At 39.2% G+C, this 22318-nt stretch overlaps 1 protein-coding gene across 7 annotated transcripts in view; it reads left to right on the forward strand.

Moving 5' to 3' along the window:
• Window positions 1-22318, forward strand: part of SPTLC3 (serine palmitoyltransferase long chain base subunit 3) — a 97025-nt gene that overhangs the window by 39688 nt on the left and 35019 nt on the right. For 5 of the 7 annotated variants that reach the window (XM_019287991.3, XM_019287990.3, XM_019287992.3 and 2 more), the window contains 5 exons: window positions 4496-4687; window positions 6055-6209; window positions 7156-7304; window positions 17521-17645; window positions 19817-19910. In XM_019287991.3, the coding sequence (XP_019143536.1) occupies window positions 4496-4687; window positions 6055-6209; window positions 7156-7304; window positions 17521-17645; window positions 19817-19910 (715 nt within the window). Of the gene's footprint in view, window positions 1-2741; window positions 2830-4495; window positions 4688-6054; window positions 6210-7155; window positions 7305-17520; window positions 17646-19816; window positions 19911-22318 lie in introns of those variants that run through there. The other 2 variants (XM_019287995.3, XM_019287993.3) reach the window with 2 other exon arrangements.

A 22318-nucleotide genomic window follows, 5' to 3' on the forward strand; every position in this document is an offset into this window, starting at 1 on the left:
TTATTACTAGAGTAAGTTATTTTGATTAACATTGTGTGTCCCCTATATTCAGTATTTTATACTGACGTCCATTCTCATAGCACTCTGAGATTTGTTGTAAGAGTTGATTTCTCCATTTGAAAACCTGAAGGCATTTTGGAAGGGGTTCTTCATTAGGGGAGAGTTTTGAAATACTATGGCTAATTATAGGGAATGGGAATCTAAGAGTATTGTACATAAATCTGATTTTGCTGCATTGCCATTACTCCTGTTGACTTCCTTGGCATCAAAATCTTGCTGCAAGGAATTCTCTTGCTGCAGTATCTTACTGGAAACCAGTGAAGCAGAGGATCAACACACAAAAGTTGCCTACCCTGATTGTGCTTGTGGTTTCCAAAAAGTTGATGAAATCTTAGATTTGTAAAACTCCTTGGTAAAACATCCATTCTCCTTGAATTTCGCCTATAGCCTTTCTGTGTTGCGTGCCTTTATGTTGCACCAGTAGGTTCCCTGCATTTGTGCCTAGAAGGTAAACTTACTGTGTGGCAGGCCACTGAGAAACTATTTTGATTTGGAATGCCAACAGAATTTTTAAAACAGCCAGTAAATTGTGGATTAACACATCAGAAAGGGGTATTTACTCAAGATTTTTAAAGGAAGACAAAGTTGCTGAATAATTCTGGGCTGCTGCTTATGTTGGCCTTTTTGCCAGAGAAATTAGGGGTTACAAATAAACAATTTTTGAAAAGGTGACGAGGGAAATGCAGGGAGTTGAGTCCCCCAGGGACCACTCTTTGGACCTGCACTCTCTCGTATTTTCACCAATGGTGTGGAAAAAGGGACGAGGAGAAATAGGTGACAGTATGTATTGACAATACAGAATTCTTCAGGTTGCTGAAAAATTTGGTCTGAACAAGAAACTCTGCAGAAGTTTCTCATTGGTAGTGTGTATAATGTTGACAAAAGAGCAGAAAAAATTTCAGGTCACTAAATAAAAACCAAAGAATTAATTGGAAGGGAAAATGGTCCCAAGAATGCGCGAATAGCAGTGTGCTCTAAATTTGGTATTTTTGCAACTGAGGAAGGATATGTGTAATCATAAGAGGTGAAACTCTGAACTGTGGCAAGAAGGCAAATAGAATGTTAACAGTCTTTAAAAAGCAACAGAAAAGAAGACAAAGCATCATTTGCAGGTATATAAATCCATACTGTGCTCTCAAGTGCGGTATGCAATCCTAATTCATATCCTCTGTATCTCAGAAAGATTTTATTGAATTTTGCAGAGTGAATAGAAAGTCGAAAATTAAAATACAGAGTTTTTACATTTATTTTTGGGGGGTTTAAGTCCATGTTAGCACAAGGAGACTGGACTAGAGTTATATAGATTCAGATTCTTATAGGCTGGAAAGAGACAAGTGGAGAGGCAGAATTTATTTAGGTATAGAAAATTATGAGTTGTGTAACTGGCTGAGTAGGAAAGCTGAACAGACAAGAACAGTCAAAGTAGACTGTCGTGACACTGTCAGGTAATTTTATTATAGAAAAGGAAACAGATTTTTAAAAATGAAATGAATTATCAAAAGTCACAATTCATTTTCCCAACATATTTAGGTTCAAAAACGGTGAACACATGCACAGTTATCCCTGATGACTATTGTAGGTGATAACACACTATTAGAGTCATAAAATCTCAAAGCCACCAATTGCTGAAGTTGGGAGAATGTATATTTTTTTAGAATCTTTGGCCAATCAATTGCTGCAGTTGAAGGTATGGAGGAGAAAATGCACTGTCTTCTGCAGGTGTTATTACAGGTAATAAGACACTTGTGGGTGCACAGTTCAGCAGAGCACCCACTGGGTAATGGTGTAAGTAATGATCTCTGAGTCGTTTCAGCCATTTGTAGGAAATCTGCTGTGTTTGATTTCAATGCCAGTCAGAGTTGAATTAAATCACCCTTCACTGGATAGCTGCTGTTCTAAATGCACAGTCTCCAAATCCACCTCTTTCTTCTGAGATAAAACTTCATGTAACACAGAAAAAGCCGACAGTAATGTAGTGCAAAATGACGATTAAGCATTCATTCACTGACCAATTCAGCCAGTTTAGACTGGCTGAAATTGAACAGCCTCATGATGTTCAGTCAGTCACTCATGTACCCCATGCTTGGATCAGAAGTGCTGCACAAAAACATCCCCGCTACCACTCTCCCGCTCTCCAGAAGCAGCAAATCCACTTGTTTTGGTTATTCTTTCTTGAGACTCTCTCTTTACTATTTTGTGGGACTCTGGGGATGGATTAAATGCGCTTCGTTTTCCTCACTTTATTTTTTAGGCAAGATGTCACTGTGTTTTTTGAATTTGTTCTCCCAGCCTTGGACTAAGTGTATGAAGAATCTTGGTTTTTTTCCTTCATAGCCTGGAGAATGTGGGTCACATCTGACTCTGCATTCTTCATACTTCGTTACTGTCTATGCTCTTTACTCCCAGCTGTTTGTGTTAAGGACAGTGACAGCAGTTACCTGATAAATACATGTGTCATACTGACTGCATCAAATGGCACCTGCTGAAATGAGAGTTCCACAACAGCAGAGTTTTATTGTGGAAGAAGAGTGTTGCAATGCAAAAGTCTGATAGGAGCTTTCCCATTCCTTTACCAATAAGGTTTATAGCAATTAAGTGTTTCTTAATAAAATCGATGAAGAGAAACATTGTAACTCTCTCCTCTGGCTCAGGTGCACTATCACATCATCACAGCCTGACGCCAATTGATTCAAGAGCATCAAGCTACAATGCCACTTGAATTTCCCATAGATGACCATAAATGTGCTCTTAGCCCATGGCAAATGTAAGGTAATAGGACTGAGCTTAATCCTGTCTGAAATATTTGTCTCATCACTGTGTGCACACAGCTGTTGTGACTCATGTGAAATTTGACTTGACCATGTATTTAACTCGTCCTCATAAAATGTTTTTCATGGCAAATAGGTTGCCCTAAAAGAGCAATTAGCTTGAGGTAGGAGTGCATGTGTAGCATTGCTTCAAAGGTGTCCCCTCTCATGGTGAGAGCCAGCCCTGCATTCTTTCTCCCTTGCAGGGCAATAAGTGTTTCCAAAGTCTAAATGTGTTTCTGTTCAGCCCAACCAATATTTTTTTCTTTTTTGGGTTTCCTTCACAGCCTTTCTATTTTCTCTTGTGGCCAACAATGCTTTTCTTTTTTTTTTAATTTCTTTTTCTCCCAAAAACCCCTTGGGAATCCAGGATTGGACAGCAAGTTACAACAGAAATCTAAATCCTTTGAGGATAAAAACATTTTGATGCAGTATGAAGATCAATAATAATGTGTCCTTACAAGTATAGTGAATTGGCAACTGTTCTTAATATGAATATGGTATTTCAGCTAGCTTCATTACATAACTAGGTAATCTACTCTGTTTAATTCATCCTTCCCACAGGCAGAACTGTATTAATGGTATTTCTTCATATGCTAGTAGTTTTGCTTTATAATATGTCAAAGTATATGTCTTGGGTATTTTGTTGGTTGGTTTTGGGGTTTTTTAAACAGGGCACTTTTTTTTCTGGACTGTGGTTTGTTAGTTTTGAATTAGAAAATTGGCTGTTACTAGACAGTAACTGTAAAGGCCATGATGTTTTGCAGAAATAAGGGAGTTACCACTCTTCCAAAGAATAATCTGATGAGCCTAGTGAATATTGCAACTGAAAAACTTAACTTCTTTAATTTGAAAATTGAAATCTTAATATGTTTTATTGAAAAAATATTTTGTCCACACACAGCTGTAAATTTCTAGAATTTGCTCACAATGGAATCACTAATTCTAACAAGCAAGGCTGTCTGTGTGTCTTCTGGGGTTTTTTTTTCCTTTTCTTTTGCTCTTCTCTATTTTGTTTTTAAGTACCCTTAGAATTATGGGAGAGGTCACTGAAAATGTGATTAAAAGCATTTGTGAAATCAGAAGAGAAATAGAAGGCCTGGATCATAACTGTTTTGGATACTTCGTCAGGTCTGGAGAACATTGTGGTAAAGCTGCCCTGGTTTAGGCAGGATTTGTTTTATAAAGGTTAGTTGCTGCAATGGGTTACACAAGACTTCCAGAAGCAGTCAGGCACAGTGTAGGTGAGTTTTTAATGCTGCCCTTCCCTTTTTATAGCTCTGTCTTGCAAGACAGAGTATTGTGGTTTCCATTTAATCACCTTTGAAATAATTGTTCAATTGCACAATAATATATTGCCAACCTTTCATAAGTTTCACATGTTTCAAAATAGACAAGGGAGTGGTGTTGAAGACACCTGCAACTGAGGATATGAGAGGAGAGAAAATGGGAGATACTTGTAGTGGTCAGTAGCAGCTTCAGTGTTAAAGGTCCTCTTCTTCAGCTGATACAGTGTGAGGTCTAAAAGTCTCTCCTAATTAGAGAAAAAGATTTGCCCCAAGGTCTAAAGGTCTAAGTTTTGATGAGATGAAACATATTAATCAAAAGTTTCTGTTCTATTTTTTCAGAAGAATGGAGTATCAAACGGAACTCTCTACAAAAAAACATTTATTGAGCACTTTGAACAGGCACCAATGTATGTTGCAGTTTTTACTTTCGTGGGGTTTGCAGTGGGAACAATATTTGGCTACCTGCGAGATTTTATGAGAGCCTGGGGACTAGAAAAACGTAACATTGCTGCGGAGAGAGAACAACAAAAAGTATGTATGAAAAGGTCGTTATGTATCCACAGCTGAGTTTTCCCCTGCTTGCAAGTGATTTACAGTGACTTGTGGAAGTAACAAGGCAGACAACTTTCATTTTTGCAGAACGTTGCACAAGGGGTGAGAGGAGTGAACACACCCTGCAGTGGAGTTGTATGCATGTGTATGATTATGTACCTACATTTATGTAAAGTCGTGATTTTTACCCAGGCACATGTTCACCTTGTTGTAACAGTGCCATAATACTCTCAGCAAAACAGAATCTCAGTATTTGAGGTCAATCCACAGAAAAAGAAAACTCAGAAATGCCTTATTGTTAAATATATCATCTTTCCAAATCTCCTAAACCCTGATTTTCCTTTGTCCCATCTGGCTGTCTTATGTTGTCTTTCACAGCGAGGCAGTACTAACTTTGTTATAATTGCTGGCTTGTTTGCTGAACTGCTGGTCACAGAGCACTAAGGAGTCATGTCCCAGAACAAAGCGGATGTAGTCTGAATTCTTGTAACTCCCGAAATTTTTCATCCCACATAGTTCTAAGTGAAACTTGCACCTTTGCAAGATCAACAGCCTTCCAATTTTGTTTAGAATTTTTGGTTGCTCCTCCTCCTCTGTGCAGTTTGAGTCATCATTTATGGTAACACCTGGCATAACGAAGGAAAAACATGGAGAGTCTTACTGTTTCCCTTGCAAATAAAATTCCTGAAATTGTTTCCTGTTTTCAATTTTCAAAGATGTGTGCATAACTTAATGAATATCATTTTCAATTCACTTCATGATTTAGCCATTTGTTGATTCCAGTTGTGCCACTTAAATTTTTTTGTCCTCACTATGGATTGCATGTTTATTTAATTCTCCCACGTATGTTAACTGCATGCCATGTTATTTTATCAGTTTATTGTATGCAGTGCCCAACATGGATATATTGCTGTTTCATATAAAGCTTTGTTTAAATTTAATTTCCAAGTAAAATCCTTAGATAGACACTAATTCTCAACCAAAAAAAATTGTCTTAACTGGATGTTTGCACCTCCAGGTCAGGCCAGTAATGCCCAAATCCCATATGTTGGACTAGATTTAGTCTAATGTATCCAGCATTTCATGAAATGTAGTGAGTTGTCTTTTGCAATCTGCTCCACATGTAGAAAAATGATCAATTTGAAACAATTGGTTTCTTTAAATGAAAGAATTTTGATTTTTTTACCATTTCCAACATTCAGGGTATGTAGGGGGAATTAGACCAACTTGTGGCTGCTATCGCTCTGTTTACTGATGAATCAGTTTTTCCCTGTTAATAGGAATGAGTTGGGTACAGAAGCAGATATTTTCCCAGCAACATAACCCTGTGCATGTTTTCAAACCAGGACTTTGTGCCACTTTATCAAGATTTTGAGAACTTTTACACCAGAAACCTCTATTTGAGAATACGGGATAACTGGAATCGTCCAATTTGCAGTGTCCCTGGGCCACAGTTTGACCTCATGGAGCGCGTTACAGATGATTACAACTGGACATTTAGGTGAGTCATCTTACACTCTGCTGCTCTCAGCTTCATAAGCATACTCCTGATACCTCTGCAAAGCACAGAAAGTTCTGTCTAGATCCTTGTCTAGAATCCATCGGCATGCTTCTTTCTGCAGTCAGCACCATGCCGACAATCTGATCCTTTTCATCTGAGTATTTGTTTGGAAATGCAGTATGGATTTCCAACTCTATTGCAAACGGGTTTACAATCCAAAAATTTGGCTTGCAAGATTTTGTTTGGCTGTGTCAGCACAAGACTGCTCACACTCCATTTATAACAGACCTTGACTCAAAATATTACAACAAAATTTGTTTTATCCCTTGGTTAGGTTTTAAATCATAATACCTTGCATTGCATGAATGTGGCTTCTTGCCTTCATAGTGAGTCTTTGGCAGTGGGTTTTAAGCAGATTACAGCTTGAAGGTTTTGGTGTATTGCAGCTGAATTAAGCAGCTATGGAAATTCACAGCATAGACAATGGGTAGGTTGGCTGTATTTGAGCTTACTGAGAACGCATCATAGTGTTTCCCGTATTTTCATCAAGTTTAAGCTCTCTGTCTGTGTGAGAACACCGATGACTTAATGGAAGCAGTTGACAATTTGCTTGAAAAATTAATGTCTGGAAGTTGTTCCTTAAATAAAGTTGTAGGTTTGTTTGTTTATTTAAAACCATAAAAGCAGCCATTCACCATTCAATTTACCAGTATATTGCCATCTACAGTGTGGCTTCTAGAAAGCACTCTGACCAAGAAGCAGTACTTAGTTAGGAAAAGAGAAAGGCTAGAAAAACTTTGGGGCTGTTAGAGTATGAGGATTGTAAATTCCCAAGTAGGAATTTGACACCAGAACAAAATTTGGTGGGAAAATTTGGGGTTTTTTTCTTTTCATTTGGGATTGGAGGGAAAATTGCGCTGTTGTTCAAAATTTGCTTTAATTGTAGGTTTACAGGAAGGACTATCAAGAATGTAATCAATATGGGTTCTTATAACTACCTCGGCTTTGCAGAAACAGATGTTAATGCTTTGAAAACTGTGACCATAGAGTTAGAAAAATACGGGACAGGAGTCTGCAGTACCAGGCAAGAAATGGGTGAGTAAACAGCAAGATGGCCACCAAAGTTTCTGTAAAACTATTCTCATTTTCTCACAGATATCTTGAAAGAATTGGATTCTTAGAGAACTTTAATCACATCAGCAATTACTCGTTTCACAATTAGAAGGAATGCTGTGTTTTATTTGTTCTCACATGAGGGTTTTTTTCAAAAGGAAAAATAGTACTGATTTTTGGAAAAGCAAAAGCACGTGTGTCGTATACTGGCCTGGGATTTTTAATGACGGAAGTAACAGGCTTATATTTTAAGAGAAGTAAAAAACGCACTGAGATTTCAAGTATTGTTCAAGGGCAAATTCAACTGCATCACAGATTTATATCAGTTACCACACACAGAGGTTTCAGATTAGTAAAATGATCACACACAGAGGTTTCAGATTAGTAAAATGATCTTTTACATAATGTTTCTAATCCCGTGTTCTAAGAATGTATTGCAATGTTTTATGAGATACTACTGGCAAAAACCAGTAGTTTCCACACAAATGCAAACAAAATATTTCTAGTTTGCCTTTAGCAAATAAATTCAGGAAGGCTCCATCTGACATTCTTGGTTTATATGTCCTTTATGATTTGTCTGCTTTGTTGGTTTGTAGGCTGCATGCAGTGTTACCTTCAACTTTCTGTTTTTACACAAAGCCTTGCATTCCTTATGGTACCATCATCTTACACTTCAGAAAAAATAAAACAGTTTCAAGCCATAGAAACGCAAGAGGATATTTCTCTTCAGGCTTTACCTTTCTTGGGAGTTATCAAAAAAAAAAAAAAAAAAAAAAGAAAGAAGATGTAGGCTTCCCAGAATGCAGAAGTCTTTATAGACTTCTTGTTTCTAATCCAGCAACCTGAAAAAATTACGTTTTGTATCTTCAAAGTAACCTCTGTTCTTCCATAAATCTTACAGAAAAAATACTGTATTTAATTTAAGTTTTTATATAAAGTCTCCATTTCAGACAAAAAAGTAATGCAGACTTTGTCACCTGCTTCTTATCTTGTCATTGTGGTTTGATTTGCCAATAGTAATTATGTCAGCGGCACCACCCAGAGAGGGTTTACAGATTGACCCTACTTTTCCTTTTGTAGGTGACCCATCTGGTGACTGCAATATATTATTTAACCTGCATTGCATGCTTGAAAGTGGTCACCATTGCTAGTCCTTTAAGGTACTGAAGGAAGCTTTCTCTCTTTTTCTCTTGGGTTCTATTTTGTCTAAGAACATTTCAAGTTGTTTTCAGTACATCTAAGGTTATGGCTGGTGTTCCTTATTCTGTAGCTTTTGCTGAGTTTTTTTAATGGAAGACTTGTGTGGCTTAATTTATAAGAAAAAAACAAACCAACCCAACTTATTAAAAGATTGATTCTGTGTTCAAATATTAAAAATCTTAATAGGTAACTTCATTTAGTGTATCTGAGAGCCAGTGTGTAGAGATTTATAGGATTTTCTCTTCATCTGAGCTCCTGTGCTGTTGTTGTCCTCACTGATTGAGCAGGGTTTTAGATTCATTCTAATTACCTTCACAACAAACAGTCCCATGAACTGCATCAAGACTATTCACAATGCAAGCATGGACTACAGATAAAGAACATCCTAAAATCCTTGTGAGTCTCAGTCTTTTGGAAGTGGATTTCGGAGAGCAGCTTGGACATAGACCTATTAAGAAAGGAAAGCAGTGTGTTTGGGCCTGACTTAGCTGGTGTAAATGAGCAGTCACAGCATTTTATCCTGGGCAGGTAACAGAGGGCCTGTGTTTGTGTGCTGAGCAGTGGTTCCTTCGTTGGTGCTGGCTCTTTGGAGCCTATCTGTCACCAAGATCTCTATAAACAGCCTAAGGAAAACAGCCTCTTATTCATAGTGGATATCCTCTTTCCTTGCTCCTTTACATTCTTGTGCTGCATTCTCATCACAGTTGAACAGAAAAATTCTGAGTTAAATGTATCAAAGAGAGAGATAGGGAAGGGTCTGAATGAAAGGTCTTAACTTTTTAAATTATCATTTCTCATCTTCATCTTAGATAAAAAGAACAGGATGAGTTTGTTTCTGGGCAGATCACATTTCAAAACTTCTGTTGTTATTGTGTGCAGAGGTAAAGTGTTTTCAAGTAAAAGTGCAGTGAGCTGCAAGAGCCAAGGCTGTGCAAATTGCCTGTGGGGTTCTAATCCAAGAGAGCACTTGAACATATTTATATTTTCAGGCTAATTGACTTTGGAAGTACTGCTCTGCCTGTGTGCATTTAAGTGTCTGGCATGTTTGAGTTTTACCAAGATCTCTCTGTAAGCAGTGGTAGCTCTCTTTTTGAGAAGCATCATTCCACTGCTTTCAGAAGATTTTAGAGAGAGGGTAAAACAAAGAAGACACAAGTGAAAGTAATGTGAGTGATATTTGAAAGAATACATGATAGTAAAACTGTCTTTTATGGTCTTCTGCCTACACGCCTCCTCTTACAACTGGCCAGGCTGTGAAGAGGGTATACAACGCTGTCGTACCAGAATGTTGTTGCAGGTAGTTTCCTCTTAGAGCATGGTTAAAACTGATGAAAACAGTGGCTGACCTTCCTAGATTTGTCCCTCATAAAAAGATTCAAGGCTTTTCTCTCAATTTTTAGTTCCATGCTCTATTTAATTATAATACTAATAAATTACTTTCTTAGTATAATGGTGTTGTTTAAGACACATTTCTGAGGGGTTTGTGGGACTTTCAATGTGAAAGAAAAATACTTTCCTTTTTTTGAGACGAAGCTAGCTACTATCCCTTAGGAGCAAGATCTTGGAGTTATAAGTGGTACATCCGTGGAAGAATTAACTTACTGTTCCATGGTCAGAAAGCAAATCAAACACTAGAAGTTACTAGAAAGTACACAGAAAGCCAGCCATAGAGCCTCAGTATGCTACTGCATAAAGCTGCTGTTTGCTGTTGTCTTGAGTACTCTGTGCAGGTCTGATCAGAAATATTTAGCAAAACTGGAAAGTGTAAGAGAAGGGCCACAGACATCCTCAAAGGCCTCAGATGGCTTCTGGGTGAACAACTACTGAGCTTGCTGTCTTCAGCTGTCACAAATGCCTGTCATCTCACTCAAAAAGAGCCTAAAGGGAGAAATTGTAGAAGTGTTCAATACAATGTGTGATGTGGAAGAGTGGTCAGGGTTCACTGTCCATTGCCTCTCCCACTACCAGATCTACTGATCTTCAGTATGAAGCTGGTAGAAGGTTTTCACCTAAATACTGGAGGCTGGCAGACCCAAGGAGCTCATTGCTGCAGGTGCCAGGACTTCTCACTCCCTTGCATTCTAAGGGACATCGGCCACGCGTGCAGAGGAGAGATCATTGATAGTTACTAGAAATACCCAAACTGTACCTGATTCAGAGTGCCCTTATTAACTGTGGGAGATGCCAAGGGAGGATACAGAGAGATCTGCCCCTACTGTACCTGACAAAATTGACCATGGGAGTTATTTAAATTAAAGCAGCTTTTGTCAGCAGCAGTCTCTCCTGTAGGTGCAGGAAAAGGTCATTGTTTTTATTTCTTGGCTTGTTCACTATACATCAAGAAACCAACTGGGACAAAAATAAGTAGGAAGTTTTAGTTTTTAGGAATAAATGTTGGGTCTGGGAAAATAATTCCTGAATCTTGAAGGATTTAAGTAGACATCCAGTACCGCAAGGTGGCTACAAGAAAACTGGAGAGGGATTTTTTTACAAGGGCGTGGAGTGACGAGATGAGAGGGAATGGCTTCAAACTGACAAGAGGGCAGGGTCAGACTAGATATCAGGAAGAGATTCTTCCCTGTGAGGGTGGTGAGGCACTGGAACAGGTTGTCCAGAGAAGCAGTGGATGCCCATTACTGGAAGTGTTCAAGGACAGGCTGGATGGGGCTTGGAGCAACCTGATCTAGAGAAAGGTGTCCATGTCCCTGCCCAAAGTGGGGCACTGGAATGAGATGATCTTTAAGGTCCCTTCCAGCACAAACTATTCTGTGATTCATTCCATGATTCCATAAGTAACTGGACAGCAACTGTTCAACTAATGGAGTGTTTGTAACATTAGGGCATTTCGTGTAAACTACGCCCCAAAAATACCTATACTGTTTTCCGTGTGTTAATTTTTCCCTCAGAAGTGTTACTTTTTAGCTCAATAAAACTGCCAGCAAATAGGAACCTAAATAAATATGAAATAGTAAGTATTCCCCCATATAATGAAAAATATGAAAGAATGACAACTTGAACATAACATCCTTTTTCCCATGCAAATCAGTGTGTTTTAATGGCTGGAGTGGGAGCTGGCTACTGTTGGAAGCAGACTCAAAAGCCTTTTTTCTGAGCCCATCCTGTGGCTCAGTGTTTATAGTCAGCCTTTTCTAAGCAATGTGACTGAGAATTATTGAGAAACATGCCAATTAGTTTCCTGCTTGCTGCTTTCAGATGATAATAAAATCAGCAAAGTTACGCTTTTTTTAAGATAAGGCAGATTATCGTGCTCTGAGTGCTCCTAGGCTTGGGACCAGGCTGGTGACAGGACTGTCACATGGACAGCCAGTACTCCAATGCTCTGTTTATCTAGCTCCCCATTATTCCTCATGGAGATGGTATACGTGAGTAACTGGAGCAAACGTGTCATTAGTGCTGGTTAAGCAGCCAGGCAGGATTCCTGCCTTTTGAAATCCTTCTCCTGTGATTATGCCTTGGACCAAAAGACAAGATGGAGCCTGCACAGAACACTTGCAGGGTGATTCACTCTGGAGGGCATATTAGGAGATTACCCTTTAACACCTAACTTGCACTCAGTTTTAGGGCTTTTTCTTTGAGGATTTTTTACACTTGATTGTGGTCTCATTTCTAAAAAGTAGATCTGAAAATCTGTGCCAACATTCAACCTACAAAAGTAGCTCAATCCTATTTACCTCCTTCCTTTGGGTTTTAAGGCCCAATATGAATTTCTAGCAGCATTTCAAAAAGACAAAAATAACTATTTGGCCGTTCTTTCTTTTATACTACTTCAAAGGTTTAATTAGTGCCAGGGCTCATTTTAAACATAATACTGTACAAACATTAATAAATGTTTCATTTTTCAGTTAGGAGAAAGAGATAAAGAACTGAATTTTCCATAATTTACGGTTTCCAAGTAGGATCTTAAGGAGAAATAAAGCCACAAAAATGAGAATTTGTGTGTGTGTTTGTATATATACACACACACACACTCTTCATAATCTTAGCTATTTTCTGATAGGGTATGGTATAAATTAGGAAACATTAGAATTCTCTTTTGTCATCTCCTACTAACAGCCTTTTCCTTTTTTGTACCTACCCTCTCATAAATAACTAATCCAACTTATGAACAACTTACGAACAACTTGGGATCATTGGGTCAGGATATTTCCTGGTATTTCACCATTACAAAAGTATACTTTGCAAAACAAGATTAATAGTCTGGATAGTCCATCTGCTGGCAGGTGGAATTGAAGGCATCTGTAGGAGTTAAGGGTTGTGTGACTTGTTTAATACCTAAAATATCGCCAATATATGATGTTATCGGCATGCAAGTATTTAGATACTTAAGATACTGCCATACAGGCTTTAGCATGAAGCAGCTCCATTTAAACTGGAAATTTTAACCTTGCGTTTTTCTAAAGGGAAAAAAAAAGGAAGCAAAACCAGAAGATCTAAATTCAACTGGAAGGTTTTTTAAAACTAATCCACCTTTTTTCTGAGAATCAATAAATTACACAGGTACATTATTAGATATATGGCACCCATGGCATCTTTGTGGTATGAAAGCCCTGTCAGTTGGTAGCAATGTTTAGTAAACTTGAGTATTTCCTTTCTATCAAATGATTCATCAAAACCTCTTTATTTTAGGACTCTTTTCTGCACATACAGTGTCAAATGAGGCAACTACATAACATTACTGTGTGCTTCTCTCTCTCGCTTTTCAACATGTCTCAGTCTACAAGTTGAGGCTTTCCTCTGGTGGTGGCTCTGTAGGACAGTGATACCATCTGCATCGTCTACTCTGGCAACACAGTGTAAAGAAATAATATCATTTCTCCAGCTTCTGTTTCTTCATTCTTCTCTTGATAACTCATCCAATCTTGCTTTTGTAAAAACGTGTATGTGTTTCAATAATACAGATTTTTTTCATCTCTGACAAGCATCTTACCAGAGTGAGTTTATGTCCATAAGTGTCAAATGCGACAAGGAGGTTCAGGTGCTTTGTTCTGTTCCCCACCCTCCCAAGGATGCTGCTGACAAGCCCTCATTTTCATAGTGTAATGGTTCTCATTCACCTTGGTGAGTCACCTCAGGGGTTCGTAGGGTTCCCAGCTGTTCTTTTTTCTTTCAAGGGCTTGTTGCTTATATCAGTTTCCTCCCCCAGCTTTTGTTTAACTTGAGGCGAGCAGGTATTTCCCTGTCTTCTTTGGGTCTTGGAATTCCAAGCATAAAATTCTATTACAAGATACTGTTGCCCATGTTGGCAGTTCAACCAGTCTGTGTCATTGGTGTATAAGAACCTGAAAGACTGTCTTGGGCAGATTAACCAGTGGCATAAACCATCTTGTCCGAGCTGAAAATGTCAAACTAAATAATGGCTGTATGGATCATGGGAAGTCCATCTTCCAGCTTTATCAGTCTAGTAGTCTGACAGTGACTTTCAGCCCAACAGCATGGGTAAGTCTATGAAAAAGCCTGTCAAAACACAGTGTACTTCATGTTCCTTGTCAAACAGAGTGCAGTGGCAAGTTAATGGAGGGAACTGGGTCACCAGATTTTGAAAAGGAGGGGGTTTGCTTTGAGAAGTGTGGGAATCTGTGGAGGTGGTTCTCATTGTGAAAGTCCACTTTTGATATGATCTTTGATCTTAATACCTATATAGTCTCAGATCACAGTAACTCCTGCTATACTCTATTACGTACAGCTGTTCAGCAGGGAAGAATACCTTTCAAAAGGATTTAATTTTGTCTCTTAAAGATGCAGTTACCTTTTTTTTTTTTTTTTCCTTAAATCTTGCCTGGTGATTTGGTGTATATTATTGAGTTGTGTCCTCATTTGTTGGGTCAAGCCAAGCTGTAGTCAGTCAGTGGGGAAATTCTAATGTCTGTTTATAGGGCAAGCATAAAACGTATCTGTGTATACAATGTATTAAAAAAAATGTAGCCAGTATATCACTATTCATTCATCAGATCACGATACTGGCCTTGAATCTAGTACAACACAAAACATTCTAAGGGCCAGGATAACCTCACTTGACATCTCTAAGGCTGTGTTTAATGAAGAGCTGTGTAATTACTGCCTTTGTTATGTAGCTTTAGATGCTGAGATGTTTCAGCTTGTGCCAGTTCCTTTGGATCAAATTTGCATCTGTCTGGTAGTGCTGCTTATGCTTGTCGTGGCGGTGGCTGGGACAGCTGGGAATGCTAGTGGACAAGCCTCATCCCAGCAGCACACACCTGCCCCCTTGTTTCTTCCAATGAAGAGAGGTGATGGAATTGGTGTCAGTTATAGAGTGTCCAAGGACATCCTGTGTGGAGGTATCGTCTGATATGATTAAATTAAATCTGATATGATTAAATTAAAAGCATAATTATATGCTTTTTCAACTCTGTTCGATGTACACAGCTGTCACGAACCTCCCACTGACAGTACTGGTGTGTGTTGTATTGCTTCTGCAACACCTTACCTCCCACCAACAATATTGCCACGGTAATTAGCATGATTCAAAACCAGGGCTCGTTTTGCAAATCCTTGTCATTCAGGATTTTGTTTTGCAAACCAATTTCAATTTGTATTCCAGGATTTGTAGGCAATAGTGATGTACAATATCATCTGCATTCACTCTTAGGATCAGTAAATAGTAAGTAGGAATCAGTCACTTTCAGAATGTCTCATTCTTCACCATGACAAAATCAATAAAAATAGCTCCAAAAAGTGCTGTTCCTTTGTGGGTCATCTAACAGGAGCTTTAACAGAACAATCTGTATTGAGTCAGGCTTTTCCTGTTTGCAACAACAGAAAACATGTGATGCAACCCGAAAAAGCAATTTAACTCCACCCCAGTAGTGTCAGACTTAGCCCTGGTATAGTCAGGGACAACTGTGTCATGCCTTAAAATGCCTGCCTTGCAAAGCACGCACTGCTTGTTTCTCATGCTTTCACAAACCTTCTAATTCAAGCAATGACCGTAGTGTGCTTGGCTTCAAGCTTCCATTTCCGACTTCATCTCCTTTTTGTGTGCTGATAGCCCTCAAGTGACAAAATAACACGTGAAAGGAACACTAAGGCAGCTGATCATGCTGGAACTCTTAGTTGTCAATGAGAGCTGTAACCAGGTTGAAGACTAGCTGGGCCCAATTTGCAAAAATACAGAACTAACCACAGAAATACGTGCTGAGTTCTGCTGGGCTTACAAGTTAAGACATTTCTCACCCACATTCCCAGTGAGCAGCTCAGCTCTGTTTTGTATTTCATGGAGCCTGGCTACTAAACAGTGGCTGTGTGCAGAGCCAGCTCATACCCTTGTGTATCTTGGGTTGTACAAACTCAAAAAATAGCCATCCTCAAAGAGCTTCACACAAACTCAGCTCACACGTAGTGGAGTTTCTGCAGAGCCACCTTTTCTGTATCACACTACCTAATTCTCAGAGCACAGAGACAACCCAGCTCCAGGTAGATGCAGTGTGATACGAGTGCAGACTCACTCTTGAAGCTCTGCTGGAGTAGGCTCTGGTCTAGCACAGCCCAGGAGGGCCCTGGCAAAATCTCAGCACTGCTGTCCTTTACTGTCCATGTAATCCACGTTTTTCAAGAAGCCACATGACCCTTGCTCCTTATCTCCCTGATTGTTGGAGAGTTACCTGCCTGTGTGATAGATATTTGTCACAGTCTATTTCCAAACGGATGTCATTCTGACTTTAGATATTTAATGAGAAAAAATAATGAAAACGCTGCTTCACTGTAACCAGCTGACTTAGTGCTGTTGCTGAAACTGTTCTCCTGCCACTTATATTTGATTTTTTTAATGAGCTCTGCTCCATGGTGAAGGTAAGATCATCTTCCTGACTCATCATTCTTGTTGAGACACTCTAGCCAAGCTTCTGCTTTCCTCCTTCATCTGCCCTTTGTTCATCACAGTGAGCACAGCTTTCCTGTCCCATCCATTGTAATTCACTTTATGTTATTGTGGCATCAGTTTGTGCAGTGCAAGTGAGGTAACATATTCACTTGCCTAATTCTTTTCTTCTGTTCTCTGATTACAGCCTTATTCATAGGGGAAATGCTGTCAGAATCCACAGGCCACTCTCTTTTCTTCCCCACAGATCATCCTGTAAGAGCTCCTTCTGCCTTGGTCCCTGCAATGCACAGCCAGGCAACCAAGGACTAGAGAGCTGGCAAGTTGAGATGATTCCTTACTGTTCAAAGCTATCTGTTATCTCAGTCTCTTAACACCACTCTTTTGTTTGTTTGCCTTTTGTATTTTGTCATCCTCCGCTGTGAGTTGGGCAGAAAGGATACTGTTTTTGTTGGATAGTTGGAGCACCTTACTTGTTTGGAGACTTCAGGCACTAATATTAGATAATTAACATGCAATTAAGAAGGCTCTCTAGTGCTGCATTATTGTTTATGTTTCCTGTTGAGAGGAAGGAAAGAGGAGAGTTATCATCAGTTATGGGGAGTGGAATAGCTTTTACTTTCCAAAGCAGAAAAATATGGAGACTGCTTTTGTTTGTCTATCCATATAAAATCCTAATTAAGAGTGTTGTACATATACATAGGCAGGCAATAAAAAAGGGAGAGTTTTGTTGTCACCCATATTTGTTTTCACATCGAGAGAACTCAAGAATGCCTAAAATGTTTGTCCCACATTTCTTGCAAAAAGGAGGTATTTTTACCCTCATTGCAGGGGAGAGAAAAAGACAAAAAAAATTAGTCTTCAGAATAAACTATGTCAAAAGTTATTACGGGAAAAGGAAGTTTTTTCCCATAGCAACTGCTTTGCTGCCTTAACAGCAGCAGTGTTTGTTAGCATTAGTCACAGCTGGTTTGCACCTCTTGCATTAGCCCACATGCACAGGATACAAATGGAAGACCTTCATTAGAACTTAATGTCGTAGAGCTTAATGACACACTTCTAGCCTGTTCTTTTGTATGTTTTGTGTCTTAATAACTTTCACAGTTTAATGAGATTTAATATTCCGTGTGCTTATTTCTGCAGGCACCCTAGACAAACATGTAGAGCTAGAGAAACTTGTGGCCAAGTTCCTTGGTGTGGAAGATGCTATGGTGTTTGGCATGGGCTTTGCAACTAACTCGATGAATATTCCAGCCCTTGTTGGAAAGGTGAGTACTTCCTTCAGGAACATGCAGAGCAATCGTTTATTAATTGTTTTAACTACTGTTGCAGTATTCTAGGCTTTCAGTAAGTGGAAAGGCTCGATCGAGGAACAAAGCTTGCTATCAGGAATGTGTGAGTCATAAAGCCGATGACCTCGTGACTTTAAATAGGCTCCTTTATCATCTGTGCTAGCGCTGAGTGTTGCTATGGCACATACCTAACATCTGTTTAAGGATCGGTGACATGGCTGTCTAGCTCCTCTCAGTGAAGTTGTTTCTCCCTAAAAATTAAGCAAATGTTGAATCACATGTCCAGGTGTTGTGGGATGAAGTATTTGGGCTACTTGCTGAGATTTTGCCCAGCTGCCTGTGACGAAAGATGATGATTAGGATAGAGTTTACAACACTTTGAGAAAAGAAAAAGCACAGTGCTTAGCATTCCTGGCGAACAGAGCTCCAGCCAGCCCTTCGAAGAAAGCTGGCAGGAAATGCAAGTCTAAAGCTGCCATCATGTTACAAAAGTTGGGCTCTTACTTGGTGCCAAAGGGACCTCATCTCCAGTTTGGAGTACCTAACTCAAAGGCATGGATATCCATCATCCTGCCACTGATCACTCCGGAGATCACGGGCAGATGCACTGTGCTGATAGCTGGGAAGTGGGTAACTCCTCCTCAGCTCGTCCAGCTGGGCAACAGTATGAAGTGTGCCATGCAAATACAAAACATGACCTCCCTCTTGGTGGAAATGGAATGAGCTCAGTTTGAGGTGTATGACCAAGACTTCTTCTGAAACACCAGTGTAGAGGTGAAGTCACTTCTTCACTCGCTGTTGAAGATGAATGCAGCTTTTGCAAGAGATCTCTAAAATACGTGTTTACAAGTGTTGGGCAGGGAGAGTTGCTTCAGCTGCCCAGAACATGAACTTCAGTCTGCTGCAGTGCTGGAGAACCTGTCCAGCAGTTTAAAAGGGAACAGATACAGAGAATTAATGAAGGTAAATTTATGAAATTGCAGGTATACAGTGTGAGGTACTTGTCCTTTGCTTAGCTGTATAATAATTTTCCCTCCCTTACCTGGCCTCATGTAGAGATTCAAGCTTCTGTCAGAGGTGGGATATTTAGATATAAGTGGCACAAATAAAGATAATAAATATGTATTGTATTTTTTTCTTGACAATATATTATTTCTTGTATATATATTCTTGTATATATTATTATACAGTATTATTATATATTATATATTACAAATATTATTTATCCACCATATATTTGAGAGATTTACTCCTATGTTTTCCTCTATAATTAAGCCTAACAGCTACATTTTCTTGTCAAGATGAATCTGCACTTACTGTTAGTTCTGCATACCAGTGTCTAGGGGGATTGTGTGAGCATCTCTCAACCTAGGCTTAATCCATTATTCGAGAATAAGTTTTTGCTTAATGATGTGTTGCCCTTTGGGTAATGAAGGACAGCGAAACATGGTTAATAGAAAGCAGAGCTAAACAAGGGCTCAAGCTTTGGAACTCAGCTGTGAGTCCTGCCCCTTGTTAGTACAATATACAAATTTACTTCTCCCGCATTTCTATTTTTGTTTCCAAAAAACAAAATGAGTTTTCAACTGAGATAATTAATAGAAAGTATACTACAGGTCAACTCTATATGCATTTACCAGAGGAAGACTCTGGTTCCTAAACTTCACCCACATCTTTGTGGAGGTGGGACTTACAAGGCATCAGTCTCTCCTGATCTCATTTCTGCAGTCCAAACTGCTGATGTCAGTCCAGCCTCAGTACTACTCCTCCTTACACTGCTGTCACACAGTCTTTATGTGTGGGGTGGTGGCTGCAGTTTCTTTACAACTCGAAATGGGCTGTAGACCGGTGATAGAGTAAGCAACATCACCTGATGTTACTATAAAGCACTCAATCTTTAATAGGCTTATTTGCTGCTTGCCAGTTACAAGAAGCATTTCACCACCAGGAATGCCTGAGAATCTGATCCCATTATTTCTGCCTGCCTTTGCAGTGCACCCTGGCACCTTCAGGAAAGTGGCAGAAAATTCATTTCATGTTTAATCCTTACAGCTTAATTGGTGCAATGCTCTGTGCTGGCACACACATGCCCACGTGTCAGCAGCCTCCCAGTTCATGCAGATGCTCACTGTACTCCTTCTCCACAGGGCTGCCTCATTTTAAGTGATGAGTTGAACCACACTTCTCTCGTTCTTGGTGCGAGGCTTTCAGGTGCCACTATTAGAATCTTCAAGCACAATAGTGAGTATTGAAGTTGGAAAAATTAGAGACAGAGTTGTTCACATCTCAAAGGCAAGAATGCTTTCTTTCAATGCTTACTTTGCTGTCAGTTCCTAGATGATACTTTTGTCCAGGCAGGAGGATCAACCATTTAATATTAGGAGTGGTTTCTGATGGGAAAAATTAATAGTGCAATACTATAATTGCTATTGTGTCTTTTTGACTTGCTGAATGATTGTGTGCTGTCATAAAAGTTTTATTGTTACTGTCATTGTAGCCCAAACAGTAGAAACCCAATTACAGAAACATGCTTCTGTTTCCAGCAGGTTCAGTGAAACCAGAATTACCTTAACTTGGCATTCCTTTGAAGCAGTTACTCTGAACTCCCAGGGATCTAATAGCAAAGATGCAGATGGTTATATGAAGAGCATCATCCCAAATATTCTTTGAAATAGAATTTTAGTGTAGAAATCACACATTAATTTGCAGTTGTATAGTTACCTTATAAAATGCTCATGCTCTTTAACTTTTATTTTGTTAAAGCTGCTGTGGTTACTCTCAGACATTGGGACTGCCTTTGATGGCAAGACCTTGTTCTTTTCCCTTATTCCCCATTGCAATTCCCTTTTCCATCCTCACTGCTGCCACCAGACAGTGATTGCAAGAAAGGTTTAGAAACTAGAAAAGTGGTGAGAAATCAGAAGAGAGGTCTGATTACCTTTCTTAATAGCTAATACAATCCCTTCTCTTTATTAAGTGTTGTGTTCAGGCCCAAGGGGAGCAAAAATGAATTATGCATATGCTGTAAAAGGCCTAAGGATGAGTTGGAATGAAAAGCACACTATAATTATAATATAAGATGTTGTTATAATTAATATCTATTCATAATTTCAGCAAGAAGCAATTTCTGGAGATCATTCAAGAATTAAAGACCATCTGAACATGAATATTTTTCCAGAATTAATTATTCATAGATTAACCTGTAGCATACCCCAACTTGGTCCGCTTCCACAAATCTGGATATACTAAGCATGGTTGCCACACCAGTCTTTTCTCAACTTTTCCTTAGTTGTCCAAAGCCTTTTCCCATTCAATCAGGTTTACATCACATCTTGCAGGTTGACCTCTTACTACCCAAATCCAAATGTTCTCAGCCTCTCCACCCACCTATGCTGCGTGCAGTCCAGCTGGCTTCTGTCACTTCCCACATCATTTCAAAGCACATTCAAGCACAGTTTGAGGAGTTTATTACTCTAAGCTGTGAAGATATCACCTGGAGCTGTCACGCTCTCTTTAAGGAATTCGGTCTCTAACCATCTCTCAATATTTCATTCCCCTCCCCAGAACCTGATACCTAACCAGCTTCTGTTGCACTGACAGTAAATAAATCTGATGCTCTTCTGAATAATGGGTGAACCTAAAAATAATAGTGAGCTACCCAAACAGCACTAATCCAGCACTGGAAAATGCAGACAGTTCCTTTAAGAATCTTGGCAAACCTCAGGGGAAGCCCATTCAAGTGGAAAAGCTTTGGAAAAACTCATTGGTATCTAGATTAGAGATCTTTATTTGCCGAAGACAGTCGTGTATGCCATTGCTGAGACATTGCCTTAACTTATTTCCAAAATAAAACAGTGGAAAATTTTGCAAATACTGTTTGGAATTGAGTGACAGCTTTTGTTGTCACAATTTTGTAGTTTCAAGTCTAAGCTGCATTTAGAGAACACTTCATGTGAGAAAGCTTCACATGCTCATGCTTTCTCTCAGCTCTCTGTGAGTCTCTCAGCTTGTTAGTTCTATGGTTAGAAAGTTCTGTCTTTTAATGTTTCCTTAATCATACTCATGAGTACACATCACTAACATCTAAAATCACACACACAGAGATGTATGTAGGTGCCTTTTGCTTTGGAGGAAATAGGATGTGGAAAACATAATACAGCAGGAAGTGCCTTTGTACGATGCATGGTTTCACCCAAAATGAAGCAGACAGCCTTGTTCTCTCTGGGTCTGTCAGGGAGTAGTGTAAACAAGTCAGTACAGCAAATAAATTAAGGGCCAAAATTGTATTAATTAAGTAACCAAAACTTCCAGCTTGGGTTGGGAGGTTTCTTTTCAGTTAGACAGATGTTTGTTTTGTTAGATCAGAGCTGTGTTGCTTATGCTCCCAGATTCATTCTTGCTACTGTGTGGGTATATGATGTATACAGGCATGCCCAAATTGTCAGAGTATGCTCGTGCTGTCATTGTCATGCTTAGGAATAGGGGAATTGAGCCATGCTCTGTGTCACACTGCTTGATGTGAAAGCAAGGCTCCTTGTGCTGTATTGGCCCTGTGCACAAATAGAAAACTTTGCACTTTAAGTTACTGCTTTAAGATCTTTAATAAGCATCAATTTCACCATCAGGTTCTAACAAGCGTATAAATCTCT

The sequence above is a fragment of the Corvus cornix genome, chromosome 3 (genome assembly GCF_000738735.6).
Source record: "Corvus cornix cornix isolate S_Up_H32 chromosome 3, ASM73873v5, whole genome shotgun sequence".
In the NCBI taxonomy this organism is placed as follows: domain Eukaryota; kingdom Metazoa; phylum Chordata; class Aves; order Passeriformes; family Corvidae; genus Corvus; species Corvus cornix.